The sequence below is a fragment of the Schistocerca piceifrons genome, chromosome 1 (assembly GCF_021461385.2).
Source record: "Schistocerca piceifrons isolate TAMUIC-IGC-003096 chromosome 1, iqSchPice1.1, whole genome shotgun sequence".
In the NCBI taxonomy this organism is placed as follows: Eukaryota; Metazoa; Arthropoda; class Insecta; order Orthoptera; family Acrididae; genus Schistocerca; species Schistocerca piceifrons.
Genome location: NC_060138.1, coordinates 1,210,346,652 through 1,210,367,257, shown reverse-complemented (window position 1 = coordinate 1,210,367,257; position 20,606 = coordinate 1,210,346,652). Strand labels below are relative to the sequence as shown.

General features: G+C 40.0%; 1 protein-coding gene across 1 annotated transcript in view; it reads left to right on the top strand.

Moving 5' to 3' along the window:
- Positions 1-20,606, top strand: part of LOC124779432 (transformation/transcription domain-associated protein) — a 453,680-nt gene that overhangs the window by 59,852 nt on the left and 373,222 nt on the right. The window contains exons 3-7 of the mRNA XM_047253711.1: positions 6,538-6,606; positions 8,746-8,894; positions 17,680-17,790; positions 17,885-18,073; positions 18,199-18,390. Of these exons, the coding sequence (XP_047109667.1) occupies positions 6,538-6,606; positions 8,746-8,894; positions 17,680-17,790; positions 17,885-18,073; positions 18,199-18,390 (710 nt within the window). The remainder of the gene's footprint in view (positions 1-6,537; positions 6,607-8,745; positions 8,895-17,679; positions 17,791-17,884; positions 18,074-18,198; positions 18,391-20,606) is intronic.

Sequence of the window (20,606 nt, the reverse complement as noted above, 5' to 3'; positions counted from 1 at the left end):
TTTTAGACCATGCATTGTTGGGATTGAAATGCAGCTAAAAGTACCAAAAAGTTTTTGAAATGATAATGATACTGATATCTGTCTCTGGTCTCAAGTAATGCGAGCTGTTCAGTGGCGTCAGTGCCGCGTCCGCAAGCCACGGAGTTCGCGCGGTTACAGCTTGGTTTAGCGTAGTCATATAATGTAGGACAGAAAAAAACTAATTACTAGTGATCAGGGCAGACCTAGTGCCGGTCCCTCTTATTATTTTAATGGTCTCATTCTCTAGATAAATCCAAATGTATAAGAATTTTTCCCTCGGCTACTGGACAATCATCTGCTATGCTTTTATAATTGGCCACACGTTGCATCACAAAAGACAAACAATTATTTGTCATCAACATCCTACAATTAGTATGATGTACATTTCGTATTTCGAACTAAAAGATAACTGAAGCGCAATTCTGTAGTCTCGTTGTCTACTTTGACAGAAAAAATAATGGGGAGTTAATGAAACTGCTGTAGATCGGCACAGATGTGCGTTTCATTGTTCATTTTTTTTTTTTCCTTCCTTGGCGGGCTGCGCTGCACTATCAAGGTAATCCCCACTCTTTTGCTAAATGGCTGGCGGGAGGCCAAATAAATAAATTTAAAACGATTTCCACCCTTCGACAGCTGACAAGCAAGTCAGTAGAAAACGCAGCTGCAGTCAACAGTTGCTCGCCTTTAGCTGGTCTGTGCTGTCGTGTAGAACGTCTTCACTCTTTTATTGGTATTGTTTTGACTCTGCAGTAACTCGTCGAGTTTTGAAGTACAGAAGAACTAGGAAGTTATGGATTCATCCCATGAATAGCGACAGACATTTAGGAGAGTTTTTTTCTTTATATGAAGAACTTAAAAACTATCCTTAAAAAATTTTATTCAAATTACAGAACGAATCATAATACATTTCAGTATGTGCTGCAGAACATTCAAGACAAAATTTCTAAACAGAACACAAATTTTCGCAGAAGTATAACAGCAGAAGAAAAATTGTGCATAACGATAAGGTAAGATTCGTTAGTACACACTTTTTGGCTCGCAGTAGAACTTTGTACAGCATTCACTACCTCCAGTTAATTGTAGTCATGCTTTTGTATTTTAAATTTCACAAACGCTTACCCTTACCTCTGAGGGGAAGAGAGTTTATGGGACTCCTGAGAATCATTAGGAAGTAATTAGCTTCGTCATTTTGGGTAATGTCTTGCTGTGCCTTCAACGAAGAATCGCAGAAATACTCCTTCAGAATGTTGTAACTTTTTTCTTCTTTTTTCTTCATGATGCAGCGCTTGGCAGTGGTGATGGTTCATCATGTGGAGCCACTGATGACCTCACAGAATTCTTTTCATTACCTTGTAAGACAGACAGATTGATAGGCGAAGAGTTTTGAGATAATGCCCTTTGACTCAGTGGTTCTATTTCCACTGATAAGGAACTGCCACAGCATGACTTTACAATGCATTATCATCTGGTAGGGACACATTTCCGTCCCTCAGTGACCCTCATATCTGTCTCCGTTTACAAGTAAATGCGAACTATTCAGTGGCGGCAATGCCGCGATCGCTGGCAAACTATTGTTGTAAATGCATGTAAATACGGTAGATTAAATAAATGAAATAAAAGTAATTCCGCATGTATCATTATAATAAACGTAATTTTTCCTCACTGATTGTGAAATGTGAGGTAACATCTTAAAATAAAAGACGTGTGCAGTCACACAGAAGGGAGACGTGTGATGCGTGTAGTGCAGAAGCTGTAGTGCTGCTCCACAGGCTCGCGCCTGCGGTCGGCTCGCGCCGGCAATATTAAACACTCGGGTTGTCGCCGGCTCGGCTCCGGGAGGCTCACGCCGTGTCGGCGCGGCCCGGCCGCCAGTGTGAACACCGCAGTTCAAAACCATGTGTTTGATATCGAAGCGGGCGGCGGCCCGGCCAGGCTCGGCTCGGCTCGGCCCGGCCGGCAGTGTGAACGCAGCCTTACCATTTGGCTATCCGCGGACGATCACGGCCAGACCCAAACTTCCATTTGTCGTCAACCACGCGTCTACGTGTTGTACTCGTAAATCAATTATGCATATTCCTGTACAGGTGAGACGTTGTACTTGAAAGTCGCTTGCGCGGTACCGGCAGAGAAATACGATATTGCAGTGTATTTGTTATTCTGATTGCGGTGGAAAGTTCCTTTGGACACGCATGCACGTCTGACCTATACGGGAATATACGTAACATAAGAGTACAGGTCGTAGACAAATGGTTGACGACAGTTGGAAGTTTGGGTCTGGCCGTGAGTCGTGCACGGATAGCCAAGTGGTAAGGCGGCCGCTCGCGGTAAGCGACAAATCCGGGTTCGAGTCGTCATTCCATTCTACAGCTGATGTTTGTCCTTGTTCGCAATTGCGAATACATTTGATGCATTTTTCTTTTCGTGTGGGCTCCTGAACTGATTGCTCCTTAATTTTTGGAAAGAGTCTTTAGTACAGTTTCGAACAGTTTTACGCGTACATTGTATGACAAGGTGCCTAATCACTATGAACGACACTCTTTGGGCTGGTAAGCTTTCTACAATAGGTTGGAACTCATTGGCTCTTTCATACGCAAATTGTCATGAAGTGTGTTCTCTTACAAATCATCGGCGGCCACAAGAGAAACGAGGTCAGATGAATTTGCAGCTTTCCTTGGGATTTCTTCTCAGTTTTTGGTGATTGGCAGTGATGCTTGACAAGCCTTTAGTACACACTCATCATTTAAGCTGAGAAGAACCACTTGGCTTGGTGATGACGGTCAACATAATACTTCCACGTCTCTGTCATTTCTGTGTGCTCGACATTTAAAAAGCCCTGGCACTGGTCATCAGTATTTACTTTTTTTATTCTTGTGTGTGTGCGCTTTGATCAACATATGGTTATTGTTTTTACATTACCAGTTGATGAGTAGTCTGACATGGAGTTAGTGCACTACTTGTGCCGCCATCATTAAATGAAATAAATGAATTTTGCGTTGAGAATGGAATTATGACGCTCTGAAAATGCTTTGTGCAAATAAAGATATGTAGAAACTACATGGTGAACATTTGTGTTGCGTTTCTCATACACAATGAACGTTGTAGCGGGCCCAGCCAGTTCCACAATAATTTGGAGAGACGTAAAACTGAGATTGGAAAACTTTCAAAACAATAGATCAGCGTGTAGGTCTAAGACAATTTTTCTGCAAATACAATTGGACCAGAAGCATTCCCAATTCATTGTCTTCGTTATTGCATGTTTCTACTCTATAGCTCTTCTGAAGATGACCAAAAAATGTCTCTTGGGTTCCCTTCTTTCCAGAATTCGAGTGTTTCTTCAAGAGAGGTACGTTGTTACTGCAATTCCTGGACCAGCGGTCGTTTTCATCTCAGTAATAAAACATTCCAGATTATCTTCATGGGTTGTATTAGTACGTAACAAGATGTGTTTAGCGCCTTCGGTTGCCGGGTATCATATCATCGAAATTTTTCGTACAGCTCGGAGTTCATGTTTGTCTCTGGAACCAACAATGTCACAAGCGGTGCTTCCTGCAGAACGCGAGCGGTAATTGTTGCGAGCGTTACCACAGGTCGTTGTAAAATGAAGTGTAAGGGCTGGTGCTTATCTGCATGGAGATACAGAGGTAATTAAAATATTATTCTTCAGGTTTGAAAGCGGTTTCCATTTACTACGTTTTTATAAGTTGGCTAGTCATGCCAGCCAGTTGTGTTGGATAATTGGAATACATACGTCAAAACGGTCAAATATTGGATTTGGTACTTCGCTTCTTTAACACGCCAAAGAAAGCAACATTCTCAACAGAGATTTGTGTTTTTCGTTCACTGGCAGGACTAACAGACGACGAAGTTTCGAGATTAATAAATCAGTTGGGCACAGAACTATGATTTTGAGTTCGAAGATAACGAAAACGACTTCTGAAATAAAAGTCGGACAGATTCAGGAAACTGGTAACTTTCGTAGGCAACTTCCTGTGAGGAACCTCGTAGTCATGCGCAGCGAAATTTAAACCAGTATGGAAAAGAAATGAACAGGATTCTTACAGGCACATGGTTATGTAACTTTAGACTACTCTAATGACACATATTTAATAATTAGCTACGTTATTGATATAACAGATCGTAAAAAGACAATGTTTTTTTTCTTTTTTCTCAAGCAGATATTCACTAACACAAATTGTTGCGTCACAGCCAGTGTCTAATTATAATCTTATGAAGCTGTTAGTATACTTTCAGGACTTCTTGTGAAAGTAGCTGAGTTTATTAATCTAAGGTAGTAGAACTTTTCAGAAAATCGTTTGATACCAATTTAGATTAAGTGAAAATATTCTTTGAATGTTGCATTTCCACAACACTAATCTGTTATCCTCGTTTGGAAATGTTTTGGACTAGAGGAACAAGAATTCCCAAGCTATCAGCCAACATTACCGGAAACAGATTCCTCCTCCTTCAGGTCAACCTGAAAGTAGTTGATTGTGACCTACCAACATTGGCATTGATGAACAAGTGATCCCTTCATGGGCATGTTGCTGTGTGATGGTATTTTAGAGACAAATCAAATCCTGTTGGAATAAAGGTTTTTGTAGTAGCATTATCGAATGGTGTACCCTTCAACTTTGAGTATCAGGGGACAGCAACGTCTTTTGAAAGCACGGTTAATTCTGTTCCCTGAAGTATACACATTAGAGGGAACTGCATGACACTGTTCCTGCAGGGTCATGTGTCCTTATTAACAGGTATCTTACATTGATCTCATGATTTGGTGAATTACTGAAAAATATTTCTGCAACAGGTACTGTTATGTACAGTTGAATACCAAAATTGATATTGTTATAAACAAATTCTACTATGAAGAGCACTGGAAGAATCAACCACAATCAGGTGGTTTGGTGGGATGAAAAAATTGACATAATTAAGTGGTTATATAAAAGACGGATAAGCCCATATCTGATTTCAAATAATTTTGGTATCGAGTCTACAGATAAATATACGCGGTGGTGCAAAAACAGAAGAAATATGTGGAAATAGACCGCCCGTCCATATTATGTGAATAGAACACTAACATATGAGAGGCATTGATGTAGTAGATCCAGTATGGTAGATACAGTAATAAGTAAATATGTGATAAGAATCGAAAGAAATCAACAATAAGAACAATTTTTCACTTCTTTGGTATCTGTCTGATGCTTCCTGGCTACGACACAGAACCGCCATTAATGTATCAGCAGCAGTCTCCAGCAGAAAGATATTCTCAACTATGACCAATTCAAAGCAGCTGTGGCAGAACACTGTCTACACACAAAAATTTATCCCCCAGTTGCAAGCAATTTCAAGTGGATAGGCTGTTGAAATAGAAGCTGCAAAATGCTAAAACAAGGAAGTGGCACCAATACCACACAACTGCAAGAAAAATTTGTCCAAAGCATATGCCTGAAAGCGGAAAAACAGATCAAAGTGCTGACTCTCAGGCTGCAACTAATTTAAATTTGTGAGATGCATGACGTATAAAGTGTTCCTTTGTTTTTACAGTAACAAAAATTGCTTTAGCAAATTCACACAGAGTTATAATTGAAGTGCGTATGTATGACAGTTGTATAGCTTAAAACCCAAAGTATGATGTACTTCCTGTTAGGCCCTTTTTTCTGCAATGAAAAACGTTTTTGAAAGTTGTATCTTAATTCTTGTACATCAAGGGTAATAAAAAAAGTTTTCCTTTCAAGTCATTGTGCATATTGCTATGGGACTGAAAAGGATAATGCAATAATGATAGAACAAATTTTTATTGAATTTATAAGTTTTGATGCTATTCTGTGCACAGATATATTGGGTGAAATGGTCTATATTTACTTAGCTCTCCTTACTGCTGTTAACACACATCAAAGCTTTACAAAGGTGCTGAAAATTAGATGATAGTAAACATTCTTTTTACCAGAAGTACTGTGATATGACTCTCACAAGTTATACAACAAGGTTTTCAACTTTTGTTTCTATAAGCCATACTTCTATACAAGACTTCCTTTTGATGCACTTATTTTCACACTTTTTTCACTTTTGAATTTGTAAGAGAGTCATTATGCCTTCCGTTTGATATGCAGTCACTCCCTGTTGCTAACGTACCAGAACAATTTCATGGATCAGATCCCACAAAATCCCATTTTTAAAGTAAACAAAGTGAATATACATAAGAATAGCAAACTTAAAATCAGCATATCACACATCTACCACAGCTATGGTAATGTTGCGTTAGTGGTACATACATTGGATGCCAGAGAAAGCATTGCTATACAATTTGCTGAGCAAGGGCTTAATTGGAAGTGTGTCCTCCTTCTGTCCTTGTCATCAGTTCTCTATAAGGCAATGTTTGCACTTGTGTTCAGTCATATCAACTTTAAGTGTTGTGTGAAATTTTCTTTGTGTGTATTACACTAAGGAACAATAGGCTGTGCCCAAATTATGAAATACCTAATAGCTGTGCCAATTTCATATCCCATTTTGTTCCAGATAAGCCATATGCCAGGCAGCCAGGTGTTGCCGTGGCAACTGATGATGGACAGGCCCAGCAACTACAAGGTGAGGAAGCTACGAAAATTTGTTGCTAACATGTGGAGGAATAAAATGGGTAAAAGCCATGTGCTTAGCTACAGAAAGAGATTCCATATGTTGACTGCTGCCTTGTTGGTTATGTGCTTACTCTACAGTAAATGTGTATGGTATGGTCAACTGATTCTTTTTTTTCGTTTTGTAAGGAAGACATACCTGTATGTTTATGCTACTTTCTGGAGGTTTTCAAGGAATGCTTGTTCTTCTGCCTAAAGCTATGTTACCATTTATTGAGATAACCACTGTGCTCAGAATTCAGGAAATGGTGTAAACTGTTGTGGCACTAGATAAATATTTAACTGTCTGCAATTACAAACTAACTCCAGTTTGCATTGAGGTTTCCTCAGAGTTGTTGGTTATGGGGATCTCAACACCTCGAGTCCTCCCTGGTTCCCATCCACCCTGTGCAGGATGCCTAGATCTACCATTGACATGTCATTTGCAGTCAAATGGACAGGTAATGACAGCCTGTACTTTCAGCAGAGATGACAAGATCCACAAGAGAGGATAGTACTTATGAGGTACCTCTGGTATAGGTATCACAGGTACACAATTCTTGGGAGCTCTTCTAACACACTGATCTGCAGCAGCTGCCAATTGTTTAGCAGCAGTCAGGGCAATTTCCGGATGCTTACGAATGTCAACCAAATCATCCCATGTTTGAGAGCAGCATTCACAGTGGGGCTGCATTATTACAAGACACTCAACAAATAATTTTAAATTTAGCCCACTGATTATCTTCTAATCTGTTGAGCAAAAAAGTTGCTAATTCCCTATAAGAACTGAAGCAGATATACAAAAACAAGATTTCTATAAAGGCAACACAGAAACCTGTGGTAAGAATTACTGGTTTCCTAAAACGTTTTGATGCTATTTGAAGTTGTTTGCAAACTCGAAAACAGAGTTAATTTACGATAAATGCAGATAATATATAGTGCAACTCCTTTTTAAGGAAAAACTCTTAGTAACACAATATGTTAGTTAGAAAATCTGCTACAGTAACTAAAACACAAACATCAATTTGCTACAGATTGCTTGATGATTATGCAAAGGATAATGGTAGCTTCCAAAAATTCTCAAAAAAGCACGTTTTTTGTTGTTGATATACAATGAAATTCACAGGTGATGTATTCTTTGGCTGAACTGTAAACAACAAACGCTGATTCGCTACAAAATAAATTATGTATTCAAAACACTCATACCAGTAACTTATGAAAATATAGTTTTGTGAGCATCTGGAAATTTCCAAACTGAGTCATTTCACACAGAATTGAACAATGAAATAAGAGAAAGATTGTTTCGAACGAAGAGAGGCCTAGTGTTCTGAAAAAGCACATGCTCCAAATGTACCATTTTAAGAATTGCCCCAGGTGGCCAAGGAGACAGTGATGTCAGGAATGTTCTTTTCTGAATACACGATTCTTCTGTCTGGCCTTTTGGTTTTCATTATTCATTGTACTTATACCATCCACTTTGATAAAACTTCTGAGCTACTAGAAGGTAGCCACTTGTCAGAATTTCACCTATAAGGTGCATAGCTGTGTTCTATTTTCCATTACTTCTGCACTTCCTGATTTTTGTATTATATTTGTTGAGCTACACATGCCCTTCTCTGTTAATATTTGTTTCGCCTGGTGAAGTGCTTTTTGTACTTTGGTTGCTACATTTCGATGATTTTTGGTGGTATGTTCTATAGAAAAAATGAACAGGGGGGAAGTAATTGTAAGGTGTGGCTTTGTGCTTCCTCCTACGTATAACATGTAAAAAGACCATGAACATAAAAGTAAAAAGATTCAAGGTCAGATGGAGGCTTACCGAAATTCGTTCTTGTCATGAGACATTTGCGACAGAACTGGAAATGGGTGGGGAGAGTGGTGGTGGTACCCTCCGCCACACACTGTAAGATGGTGTTTGGACTACTGACGTACATGTAGATATGTTTGAAATTGATCTAAAACCTGTAGAATTAAGCATGTTCAGTATATTGGAAACCATTTGATATCGAATGAAGCATTATTATTATTATTATTATTATTATTATTATTATTATTATTATTAATAATATTACTATTGCTACTGTGTTGTTACAGTATAATTTCTTGCTTTCAGGAAGGGCACCAGCGGCCACAGTGCCAGGGTTGCCAGAGCATTATGCTCAGATGACAACATACCGATCATGTGCTGCCATATTGGCAGATCCAGGCACAAAGGATGAAATTAAACTCAAGGCAGCCCAAGAAATAAGTGAAAATTTCGAGGTAAGGCACAATGTATTGCATGCACTGCTACTTCCTGTTAAAATAAGTTAAATGATTCTTTTCTCTTGCAGCATTTTTTATAATTTTATTTATTTATTTTTTAAGTTTATATTCATACTCCAGCAATAAGAAAAACGAACTGGATAGCTGAACACCTCATTACACATCAGTAATAAATATAAGTGGAATGTGCAGGACAGGATATAGTGTGTATGTGGATGGTTCACTACTCATCAAATAACAGAGATGCTGCACAGTAGACACCTGGAAATCATGATAAATTATTGCTTAGCTAGGTACCGCTAAAAGAAAATTGAGAAACACCTGTGTTGCATCCTGCTGTTTACCGACTACCTGAGGTGGCTGTTGGGCAAATTTAATAAATGTGGAATAGGTAAAAAGGAAGAACATGACAAGAATGGGCTGAGAGAGGCATGCTAGTGTGGAATGTGTGTATTCATGCAGGGGATATGGCTGGCATATACTCTGGGAGCCTGGAACTGCTGTGAAAAACATTGAGAAAAGAAAAGTACAGGCGGAAGATGGGGAATCTAGAGCAAGGGAACAAAATGTGATAAGGTTACAATGAATGAGCAAGATTGGAGGATGGGAACAGGTGGAGGCAGATAAATGGTAGGGGTTGTTAAGACTCTTTTGGCTAAGTTCAAACGGTATGACAGACTGGTACTTTTACTCAAATATCTCATATTCTGTGTGCAATGTTTTTATCAGCTACTTTATCCAATGCAACTGATGACTAGGCCGTCACTTCTTACATCTGCCAGTACTTTGTACCTTCTAAATTCCTCAGGAGCTCTTATTCATAACTTGCTGAGAACTAGCAGTCCTGCTCCTTCCTTTAGCGTAGGAACTGTTAAAGATAACTGTTGCAGGTGTAGAACTAATATTTTCTTTTGTATGTTCAGGACCAGAGCTGAAATGAATTTCTCATGGGGCATTATATAAATCCTAACATTGTGTTTGCTTATATTGTGCATTTACATTATTGTGTGTACTTCAGAATGACCAATGGCTCAGAATTAATTAATCACTGAAAATGATTAACAGAATAAAGGTTGTACACTAGGGTGAGGGGAGGTGGGGCAGAGGGTGTTCTGCTTTGAGTAAATGTAATTAAGTATGGTTGGAAACAATGTCTACTTACCGCGAGTACACTAGTTTTATTGGCTACCGTTGGAATGGCCCGTGCATAACCTAACGTTTTGGCCTGACTTGGCATAACATCATAGGGGTTGGTAACGCATGGGCACTTTAAAGCTCATATGTAGACTTTATTCTCAGACTCTTGTCAATAAGTTGACAAGTTGGCCAATAAGATATAGATGTGTGAAATAACTTGATAAAGCCAATGGGAGTAATGATTTTGACAGAACCAAAGGATTTATTTTAAAGCAAATAAATGTGCATGGAATGTTATCTGCACAAGTGGACATGGTAGCTTTACATGAATTGTAAGTCAAATGAGCTACATTGTTGCCGTGTGGTGTATGCTCTGTATGTCCACAACACAACAAATAATGTGTTTCCGACCATCACTGTCTCAATGAAATTGGTTATGGACCCACTATCACCAGTTTGTCCGATTCCAAAGGTTTGAGACACCCTTTATGTAAGGCCAGTTTGGACAATGAGTGACGTGCTCTTTAGTTGGAATTTATCTTCTTTTCATGTTTTATTCATTGCAATTTGTGCACCCATGGCAGTTTTTTATACAATTTTTATTAATGGGTAGTTACATAACTTACTTATCAAGCATATAAAATAGTAAATTGTGGGTACTTGTCCACTAGGAAGATTAGGTGAGGATAAGGGAAACTTGTGCTATCTTCATAATGTGTGATAATGTGGAGGATTTACAGTATTGGCATCTTGGCACATAAACTTGTTTGTAATTTTTTGTGCACATGTGTGGTTTGAAAGATAGCTTGTTGTGGCATTTACTAACATTGTCAGCCTTGTTTTCACACTTCATAATTGCTCCAGTGGTACACTCGTTACTAATTTTACAACCTGTTGTAATTCAGACAATTGTATCTTCCTTAAAATTGACTCTAGAAAAGTGTTTGATTTTGCAGTGAGCTCATTCCATCACTGCAGTTTTTCTGGTTTACTTGATTTGTCTGCATCAAACAGTGGAAAATCCAGGGTGGAAAGTAATAATTACGAGTGTGGCTTCAGCAGCCAGAGGCTGGAGTTGTGTTTGCATTTGTGTATGTTTGTGTGTCTGTCGTCTATTTTGGCCTTGATGGCCGAAAGCTTATATTGTGACAGTCTTTTTGTTGTGCCTATCTGTGACTCAGAAACTTTCATTGATTTACCTGTATAATGTTTGAGGGTCTGTAGTGTAGTTTCATTGAAGATACAAAAATGATCTCTCGTTTCTTCCATCTTAGCTATCATTGAGTTGTCTCACCGTTCAGTCAAGCTGCACATGCTCCGGCCTTGGTAGAAAACTTCACATTCCGGCACTTGGCCACCAGCCTACCTGCCTTTGTTGCCTGCCTGGCTAGCTGGGATGAGCTATCAAAACTGTTGCTCTGTGTGATGGCTTCTCGTAATGTCTCATTACTGGTACAAATCTTTCCACAATGCGGCAGTGTGTGCACTGTTCGTAAAATTTTGCTACAGATTAGACTGTGTAACAGGCTGAGAATTATACAGAGAACCTTGTCTTTAGCAGGCAATGCTCTTAAACACCTTCTCACAGAGAGCGAAAACATATGTGGATGAGGAATTAGTAAAATCACAGTGTGGAATTCCACATTTCATTACATAGCAAAGCATGAGGTGTATCTGGCATGTCCATTTTTGCCTTGTGGAGAGGGACATGACCAATGAGATGCAGCAACAGTTTTATGTCACAAGCAGAACTTAGGAGACATTGTATTCTACAGAGTTAAACTCCTTTTTTTTCTAAGAAAATATTATGGAGTACGTGGTATAAAAAAGCAGTTTCAAAGCCTCAGATCATTGATGCTGTCTTGAAGTCATGAAAACACATCATTTTAAGAATGATTTGTTATAATAAACTTACAGGACACTACGTAAGTATATCGTTCCAATGCTACAGCACAATGATGACCTATCGAATAAGTGTTGTTTTGGGTACAATTTGTCATAATGAAATATCAAATAATGACATTAGTAGATACAACCATTACACAATATATATCATGTAACTGAGGTGGTGTACTCGTGTCCAAGCATAATGTGGCTGATAATGTCATGAACTATGAAGAGAAAGGCAGCAGGTTCACATGTAGCTTGTTCTGTGTTATCTACAATAGTCGATGTTCTTTATTATATCTGACATGTTTGCAGCAGTTCTTGTTGCATAGATCAATGGCTGGAATGTTTCCCAGTGGTCAAAAGTCTTAATGTGACTGCCGTTCTGTGTCAGCATGTAAACACAGGTTACACACTAGAAGTTTTCGCTATTACAAAAATTTGTGTAAAATACACTCCTGGAAATTGAAATAAGAACACCGTGAATTCATTGTCCCAGGAAGGGGAAACTTTATTGACACATTCCTGGGGTCAGATACATCACATGATCACACTGACAGAACCACAGGCACATAGACACAGGCAACAGAGCATGCACAATGTCGGCACTAGTACAGTGTATATCCACCTTTCGCAGCAATGCAGGCTGCTATTCTCCCATGGAGACGATCGTAGAGATGCTGGATGTAGTCCTGTGGAACGGCTTGCCATGCCATTTCCACCTGGCGCCTCAGTTGGACCAGCGTTCGTGCTGGACGTGCAGACCGCGTGAGACGACGCTTCATCCAGTCCCAAACATGCTCAATGGGGGACAGATCCGGAGATCCTGCTGGCCAGGGTAGTTGACTTACACCTTCTAGAGCACGTTGGGTGGCACGGGATACATGCGGACGTGCATTGTCCTGTTGGAACAGCAAGTTCCCTTGCCGGTCTAGGAATGGTAGAACGATGGGTTCAATGACGGTTTGGATGTACCGTGCACTATTCAGTGTCCCCTCGACGATCACCAGTGGTGTACGGCCAGTGTAGGAGATCGCTCCCCACACCATGATGCCGGGTGTTGGCCCTGTGTGCCTCGGTCGTATGCAGTCCTGATTGTGGCACTCACCTGCACGGCGCCAAACGCGCATACGACCGTCACTGGCACCAAGGCAGAAGCGACTCTCATCGCTGAAGACGACACGTCTCCATTCGTCCCTCCATTCACACCTGTGGCGACACCACTGGAGGCGGGCTGCACGATGTTGGGGCGTGAGCGGAAGACGGCCTAACGGTGTGCGGGACCATAGCCCAGCTTCATGGAGACGGTTGCGAATGGTCCTCGCCGATACCCCAGGAGCAACAGTGTCCCTAATTTGCTGGGAAGTGGCGGTGCGGTCCCCTACGGCACTGCGTAGGATCCTACGGTCTTGGCGTGCATCCGTGCGTCGCTGCGGTCCGGTCCCAGGTCGACGGGCACGTGCACCTTCCGCCGACCACTGGCGACAACATCGATGTACTGTGGAGACCTGCACATACGGTTCACGTCCACGCTGTCGCGGCATGCTACCAGTGTTAAAGACTGCGATGGAGCTCCGTATGCCACGGCAAACTGGCTGACACTGACGGCGGCGGTGCACAAATGCTGCGCAGCTAGCGCCATTCAACGGCCAACACCGCGGTTCCTGGTGTGTCCGCTGTGCCGTGCGTGTGATCATTGCTTGTACAGCCCTCTCGCTGTGTCCGGAGCAAGTATGGTGGGTCTGACACACTGGTGTCAATGTGTTCTTTTTTCCATTTCCAGGAGTGTACATGTGCGCGCGCATCTCCTGTTTCATTCAAATAAAATTGCAAAATGATTCCTTAGCTTCAAACCTATGGGAAGTACAAACCGTCAATGCAACGTGGAGAATATGAATACAATGCATGCACAAACTGACATTGGACACTATTCTTCAACAGTAGTCAGTTTAAAACTGAAAATGAGATGGAGTTTCAACTGTATTAACAAACAATTTCTCGTAGTGTGTATCTCAGATCGTTGTACAGCATTATGTAGTGTTCATGTACCAGCAGTTCACTGTTAGAGCCATTAATGAGCCCAGAATCTCCTCCTTGATTTTCTCCACTCTTCTTTGACAATCACTAACAGAGTGAACGCAGCTAAAGTATATTACGCATGTCCATATTGGCACAGAAGCTCAGTGTTTTGCATGCCAAGTGCTGCCAAGAACCGCCGCTCAAGAGTGCTGTGGTCACCAGTCATGCTGAGGAGCATGTTCTGAGAGATGTAACGGGTCATTTCATAGCATGCAGCAGCCATGACAGATGCCACAACTGGTGTGCTTCAAGATGGTAAAAATTTTCCTGTGTGAGGATGACTTTACAGACTGCGCTTTCCAGGTCAGACTCATGACCCTCCCCCACAGCTTCCGAGGATGTTTGTAAGCCATAATTGAGTCGGCGCTAACTTGATCCCTGAGAGTTGCTGTGTGCTGGGCATGGCAGCTTTGTGTGCCTGTCTCGACCAATAACCTAATGTGATTCTGTAAATGACTCTGTGGCAGTGCCTCATTGTTGTCACAGTGCTGTAGACAGTGACTGTTTTCACCTGCAATTGTTGATGCTTTGTGGCTGAAAGCTGACAACAACACTGTGAGCTGTCAGGGCTATTCTTACGCCGTCTCAACTAAAGGTACACAACAGGGCTTCAGTGAACTTAAGTAAAAAAGAGGTGCTGGCTGGCTTGAAGCTGTGAGTGTGGTAAGGGAGCTATACCGGGATAGTTTAGCCAGTAACATAATCGCCTCTAAAAACAAGGCCCTGGCTTTGAGTCGTAGTTTGGTGCAGAGCTTTAAAAGCCCTGGAAGTTTTCATTTATTTATACCGTTGTGGCTAAGCAGATTGGCGCACAGAGATATTCAGTCACCGTAAACACTGGCTTATGAGACTCATCTGGGCAAGGCAATAAGGACATCAGCAGTGATGATATTTGAATAACTAAGGTGCTTGAAATGGCATCAGAGATAAGGAAAGGTCCTATTTTTGGTTTATCCATTCTGTATCTCTTAATGACATACCACAGAACTACAAAACTAACCTCCAACAACATTGGAAAAGACAGAACCACCACCAGAGGTTGTCTACAAGTCTTGTTGCAGTGTAGGTTTATGGACTGTATGATAAGAGTCATTATTTAGCTTGCCTTCTCTCGTAATTGCTTTTATAGACGATCTGATTCTATAATTGCTTTTATAGACGATCTGATTCTACTAACTGAAGGAAGGAACACCCTTTAAACTGAGAACATCTGTAACACAGAACCACAAAAAATTCAGATTCAGTAAACAGAAGTCAAAAGTTAGACTCATCACAAGGAAAAGGTGATGTCACTCACAAAAAATTACTTTATCATTTATCTTAAGAATAAAGAACTTCTACAGGTACATTATCTAAAATATCAGTATGTTATAATTGATGATAGGTTTGTAATAAACAAACCCATTCAGCACAAGACAAATAGATGTACAGCTTTAATTATAGCATATTAAAAATCTGGCCGGCTCAATTGAGGTTTGTGCACTGAACCAGTAAGAGTTATTTATAAAGGAGCAGTATTCCCTAAATGAATAAAAGCACTGAAATGACAATACGACTGCACTAAAATTAGTAGAGCACAGTGATTAATGGATTTAAAGATAGTGAAAGCGTATGGGACAACACCCAATGAATCACTATGCATTTTATCAGGCCTTGCGCCCATAACTTTAAATATAAAAGAAATGGTCAATTGTTTTAATGTAGTCTAATCTAAACAAGCCAGACAGACGGTATCTATTTGTGGGGTCCTGCCCACTCGTCTCATATAGGGTGCCTAAGGGATTGTCATGTTTTTGGAACGCTGTACAACAATTCAGCCAAATCACATTAATAGGTTTTATTACAAATAAGAAGACTGACAATACTTAACTTTGAATTTACAACGGTGTCGCAAGTGATGGGCGTCATGCAAACAAGTAATGTTCTTCGCTATAGGCAATGTCCATGTAAGCAACAAATATGGATCACTAATAACTGCTGTCATAGTGTTGGTCTACAAGTTCCTGTCTAGTACTGTCTGCCTAGGCTTGCAGGAGTGGCGCTTATATTCTCCTCGGCTAGAGGACGCTCCCGCAGTGGCGCAGTCCTAATCAGCGCAACATTGGCCGACATCGTCTCACCACCTTTTCTGCTCTTGCATTCTTTGTCTTCGTTCCAGCACTTGTGGTTATGCCAAAACACTATTACTCTAGAATACAGTAGTTGGTGTAATACAGCAGACTATTAAAGAATGATTGGGAAACAAGATGAACTACTACCTTGTTGAAGTAAACACAAATGGGAGGATTTATATGACAGAGTGCGGTCAGAGAGAGCAATATTTATCAAGCAGCAGCTCACTCACTAATTACAGCTCAGATTGGATAATCATATAATCAAGCCGAACAATATTTGTGTTTCTAAATACGATTGAGTCAGTGATCACTAATGAATATTGACAGATTTGTTGTAACACTGTATTCGTTATGAAATCCAAAGCATCATAACTTCTTGGTTGAAGCAGTATGCTGTAGAATCAGAAGATTGCAGTCAGCAGTTAGATTTTGTATAGATTTGAGCTCATACAAGGATGCAGGGCAGTGAACTAATCGATAATCTAACTGAGGTAGCAGGTCGATCACAAAGAACACTAAGCTGCAGCAAAATGCTTATAACTGCAATAAAGAAAAACATAAGATAAAGATAAGTGGTAAGAGTGGAGAAACAGATTAGAGATTGTGTGGCAACAAACTAAAAATGGGGGAAACACGAAAGCCTATTTTCCTTTTATCTGCCAACATCTAATAATTAAGCTGCCGCTATCACTGAACTTCACAGTCATGTTAACAGACCATGGATAATTGAAATGGTTCAGAATAATTGAAAAGTACTGTACACATGTACTGGAGGATGCCAAACTGTTGACCAGCTGCTTTAGCCTGCAGTAACTTCACGAAAGAGACATTCCTAGGAAGCAATTAACTAAAAAGGGACATCAATGGCACAGTCAGTAAATTGAAACTGATACTTATATGACTTTTGTAATTCAATAAGATTCCCAGTTGTGTGATAATCCTTTGGTGTCAACTGTGAAAAACCCGGATCTATGCTCAGTGAGTATCATATTTGTAATTGTAGCTCAAAACAAAGATTTGTAGATGAAGGTATAAATGTATTATTTCAGTAAATTGTAAAGTCTCTATATATTCTAATTTAGTGTTTGGAAAGAAATGTACCTGATACAATCGCATGAGCTGTATTACCTTTTTTTAATCTGCAGTTCTGCAGATAAAATTTTAAGTTAACCTTCACATATTTTATTTATATTCTTGTTTGGGCCTTGCTGGTCCAAACAGGGTGTAACAAATTACATTTTAGAATTTTGCTTTAGTGTTTCTTTGTGCCATTACCATTTTTGTTCACTCAAAATGCACTCGTTTTATACCCTCAACCAAGTATTTCCAGTCATCTAGGGTTTTTTCAGGCTGACCAATTGCCCAGTTGTGATCGCATCTAAAAATTTTCTTTCATATATTTCCTACTGTGTTATCTGTGCTTCTTTCAGAGCGTCATTTACTGCTGTAGTCCATTTTAAAGTCTCAGTTGTAGCTTCAATGTGTGTGTTTTGAATGTTAATGTTAAGATCTTGCTTAGAATACATAAGTACGTTAGCATTTTATTTATTGTTTTATTTTTCAAGACTATCCTGATGCATCCTGCTTACCAGTCATTTCTTGACTATACACTGAAGATATTTATAAAAATCCTTCAGGAAGGGGAAACACATTTTATAGCAGAGTACAGTATTCAGGTAAGTGGAATGTATATTTTCTTGTTTCCTGTCGGTCAGTGGTCAGTTTTGACTATGATGACAATAATTGACTTATTGTATTCGTTATTTGTAGCAAGTGCGGAAACTTATATTGGAAGTTATACACAGGCTTCCAACAAATGAAGTTTTGAGGCCATATGTGAAGTCTATAATCTCGTTGATGATGCGGCTTCTGGAGATTGAAAATGAAGAGAACGTTTTGGTGTGTTTGAGGATAATTATTGAACTGCATAAACAGTATCGCCCTGTGTTTAATGCAGAAGTAAGTGGTATGCTGGGCTTAAACAATTGAAGGCAATCATAATTGTATCACAATCTCAATTAAATAGTTTTACACATTCACTGATAAGACTTAACTTACTATATAGTTATCAAATTCTTTTCTAGATTCAGAATTTTTTACACTTCGTTAAATCTATATATCGAGAACTACCAAACCATATGCCAAAAATTTTTGAACCTCGTGCTGCGATAAGAGTTTCTGACATATCGGAAATCAATGTGGAGGCACTACTGAAGGAAACATTTACAATGACTGTCATCCAGTGTGACAAGAAGTCAGATGACATGACTGTTACGGTAAGATATGTCATGTGCTCTTTCAATTTTGTGATGTTTTATTTCTCTCTCTCTCTCTTTCCTGCTTTTTTGTGTGTGTGTGTGTGTGTGTGTGTGTGTGTGTGTGTGTGTGTGTGTTTGTGTGTGGGGAGGGGGGGGGGGGGGAGTCGCAAACCCTATGTCTTCGCAAGAAACTAAACTTTGCATTGAGGGATTTACGTTGGGTTCGGAAGAGGAGATGTGTAGGTTACTGTAAAATTAACAGTTCATCTGCCCTATAGGAGGAGGAGGAGATTAGTGTTTAATGTCGCGTCGACAATGAGGTCATTAGAGCCGGAGCACAAGCTCAGATTAGGGAAGCATGGAGAAGGAAAGTGGCTGTTCTCTTTCTAAGGAACCATACTGGCATTTGCATTAAGCAATTTCTAGGGAAATCACGGAAAACCTAAATTGGGATGGCCAGACACAGGTTTGAACCGTTGTCTTCTCGAATGCAAGTCTAGTATGCTAATGCTAACCACATTGCACTACCCCGCTTGGTCATCTGTCCTATAATGTTTATTTATTTAGATTATTACTATTATTATCATTATTAAAAATACATTACATCTTACATATATTAATACAGCCAGTTTTTTTATACATTATTTTACAGCTCTTAAACTCAGCCATTTAAATTTCTTTAAGTGAATAGAGACACTTTTCAATTAAGAATTCTTTTATTTTGATTTGAATTGATTTTTATTATTGTTTTTCATGGACTCTGGCGGTTTATTATATCATATCAGTCCATTAGTATATGGGCTCTGGTCCATCATTTTTAATCTTGTTCTTTTTCAGTAGTAATTCTCTGTGGACCTGGTGTTGTGGTCACGTTAAACACTACATTTAGTTACTTCAGTTTTCTGTGAGACAAAAAAAGTAATTAATTTATAAAGATACAAAGTGTATATGGTGAAGTACTTGTGTTATCTGAAAACATCACTTCAAGAGTCTTTATAGCCTAAGCCATGCATAATCCTTAACCCTCTTTTTTTGTAGCAATAGTACTCTGTTAAAGTGAATGTCTACAGCACAACCCCATATTTCTATACATTAGCTAAGATGATGATAGATTGTCCCATAATACACAGTTTGAAGCGTGTGGGTGGGCACCATTTTGGGCAGTTGGCTAAGAAGATACAGCCCATTGTTGACATACAGCGTTTATGTGGCTAATCCACCAGATGTTTGAGTCCAGATGGTCCCCTAGAAATTTACTCACTTGCTTCCTCTGCCACTATGCTGCATACCTCATTTAATTTATGCATGGGTAGTGTGAGCTGCCAGTTGTAAATATTAGCATCTGGGATTTATTTACATTGACCTTTAATCTTTGTGTATTAAAATATGAACTTAATTCTAGTATCCTAATACTTGCTGCTTCCCCCCATCGGACCTTGGCGTTGGTGGGGAGGCTTGCGTGCCTCATCGATACAGATAGCCGTACCGTAGGTGCAACCACAACGGAGGGGTATCTGTTGAGAGGCCAGACAAACGTGTGGTTCCTGAAGAGGGGCAGCAGCCTTTTCAGTAGTTGAAGGGGCAACAGTCTGGATGATAGACTGACCTGGCCTTGTAACACTAACCAAAATAGCCTTGCTGTTCTGGTACTGCGAACGGCTGAAAGCAAGGGGAAACTACAGCCGTAATTTTTCCCGAGGGCATGCAGCTTTACTGTATGATTAAATGATGGCGTCCTCTTGGGTAAAATATTCCGGAGGTAAAATAGTCCCTCATTCGGATCTCCGGGCGGGGACTACTCAGGAGGACGTTGTTATTGGGAGAAAGAAAACTGGCATTCTACGGATCGGAGGGTGGAATGTCTGATCCATTAATCGGGCAGGTAGGTTAGAAAATTTAAAAAGGGAAATGGATAGGTTAAAGTTAGATACAGTGGGAATTATTGAAGTTCGGTGGCAGGAGGAACAAGACTTTTGGTCAGGTGAATACAGGGTTATAAATTCAAAATCAAATAGGGGTAATGCAGGGGTAGGTTTAATAATGAATTAAAAAAATAGGAGTAGGGGTAAGCTACTACAAACAGCATAGTGAACGCATTATTGTGGCCAATATAGACACGAAGCCCACGCCTACTGCAGTAGTACAAGTTTATATGCCAATTAGCTCTGCAGATGACGAAGAAATTGACCAATATGTATGAGGAGATCATGGGTGACTGGGATTCAAGCGTAGGA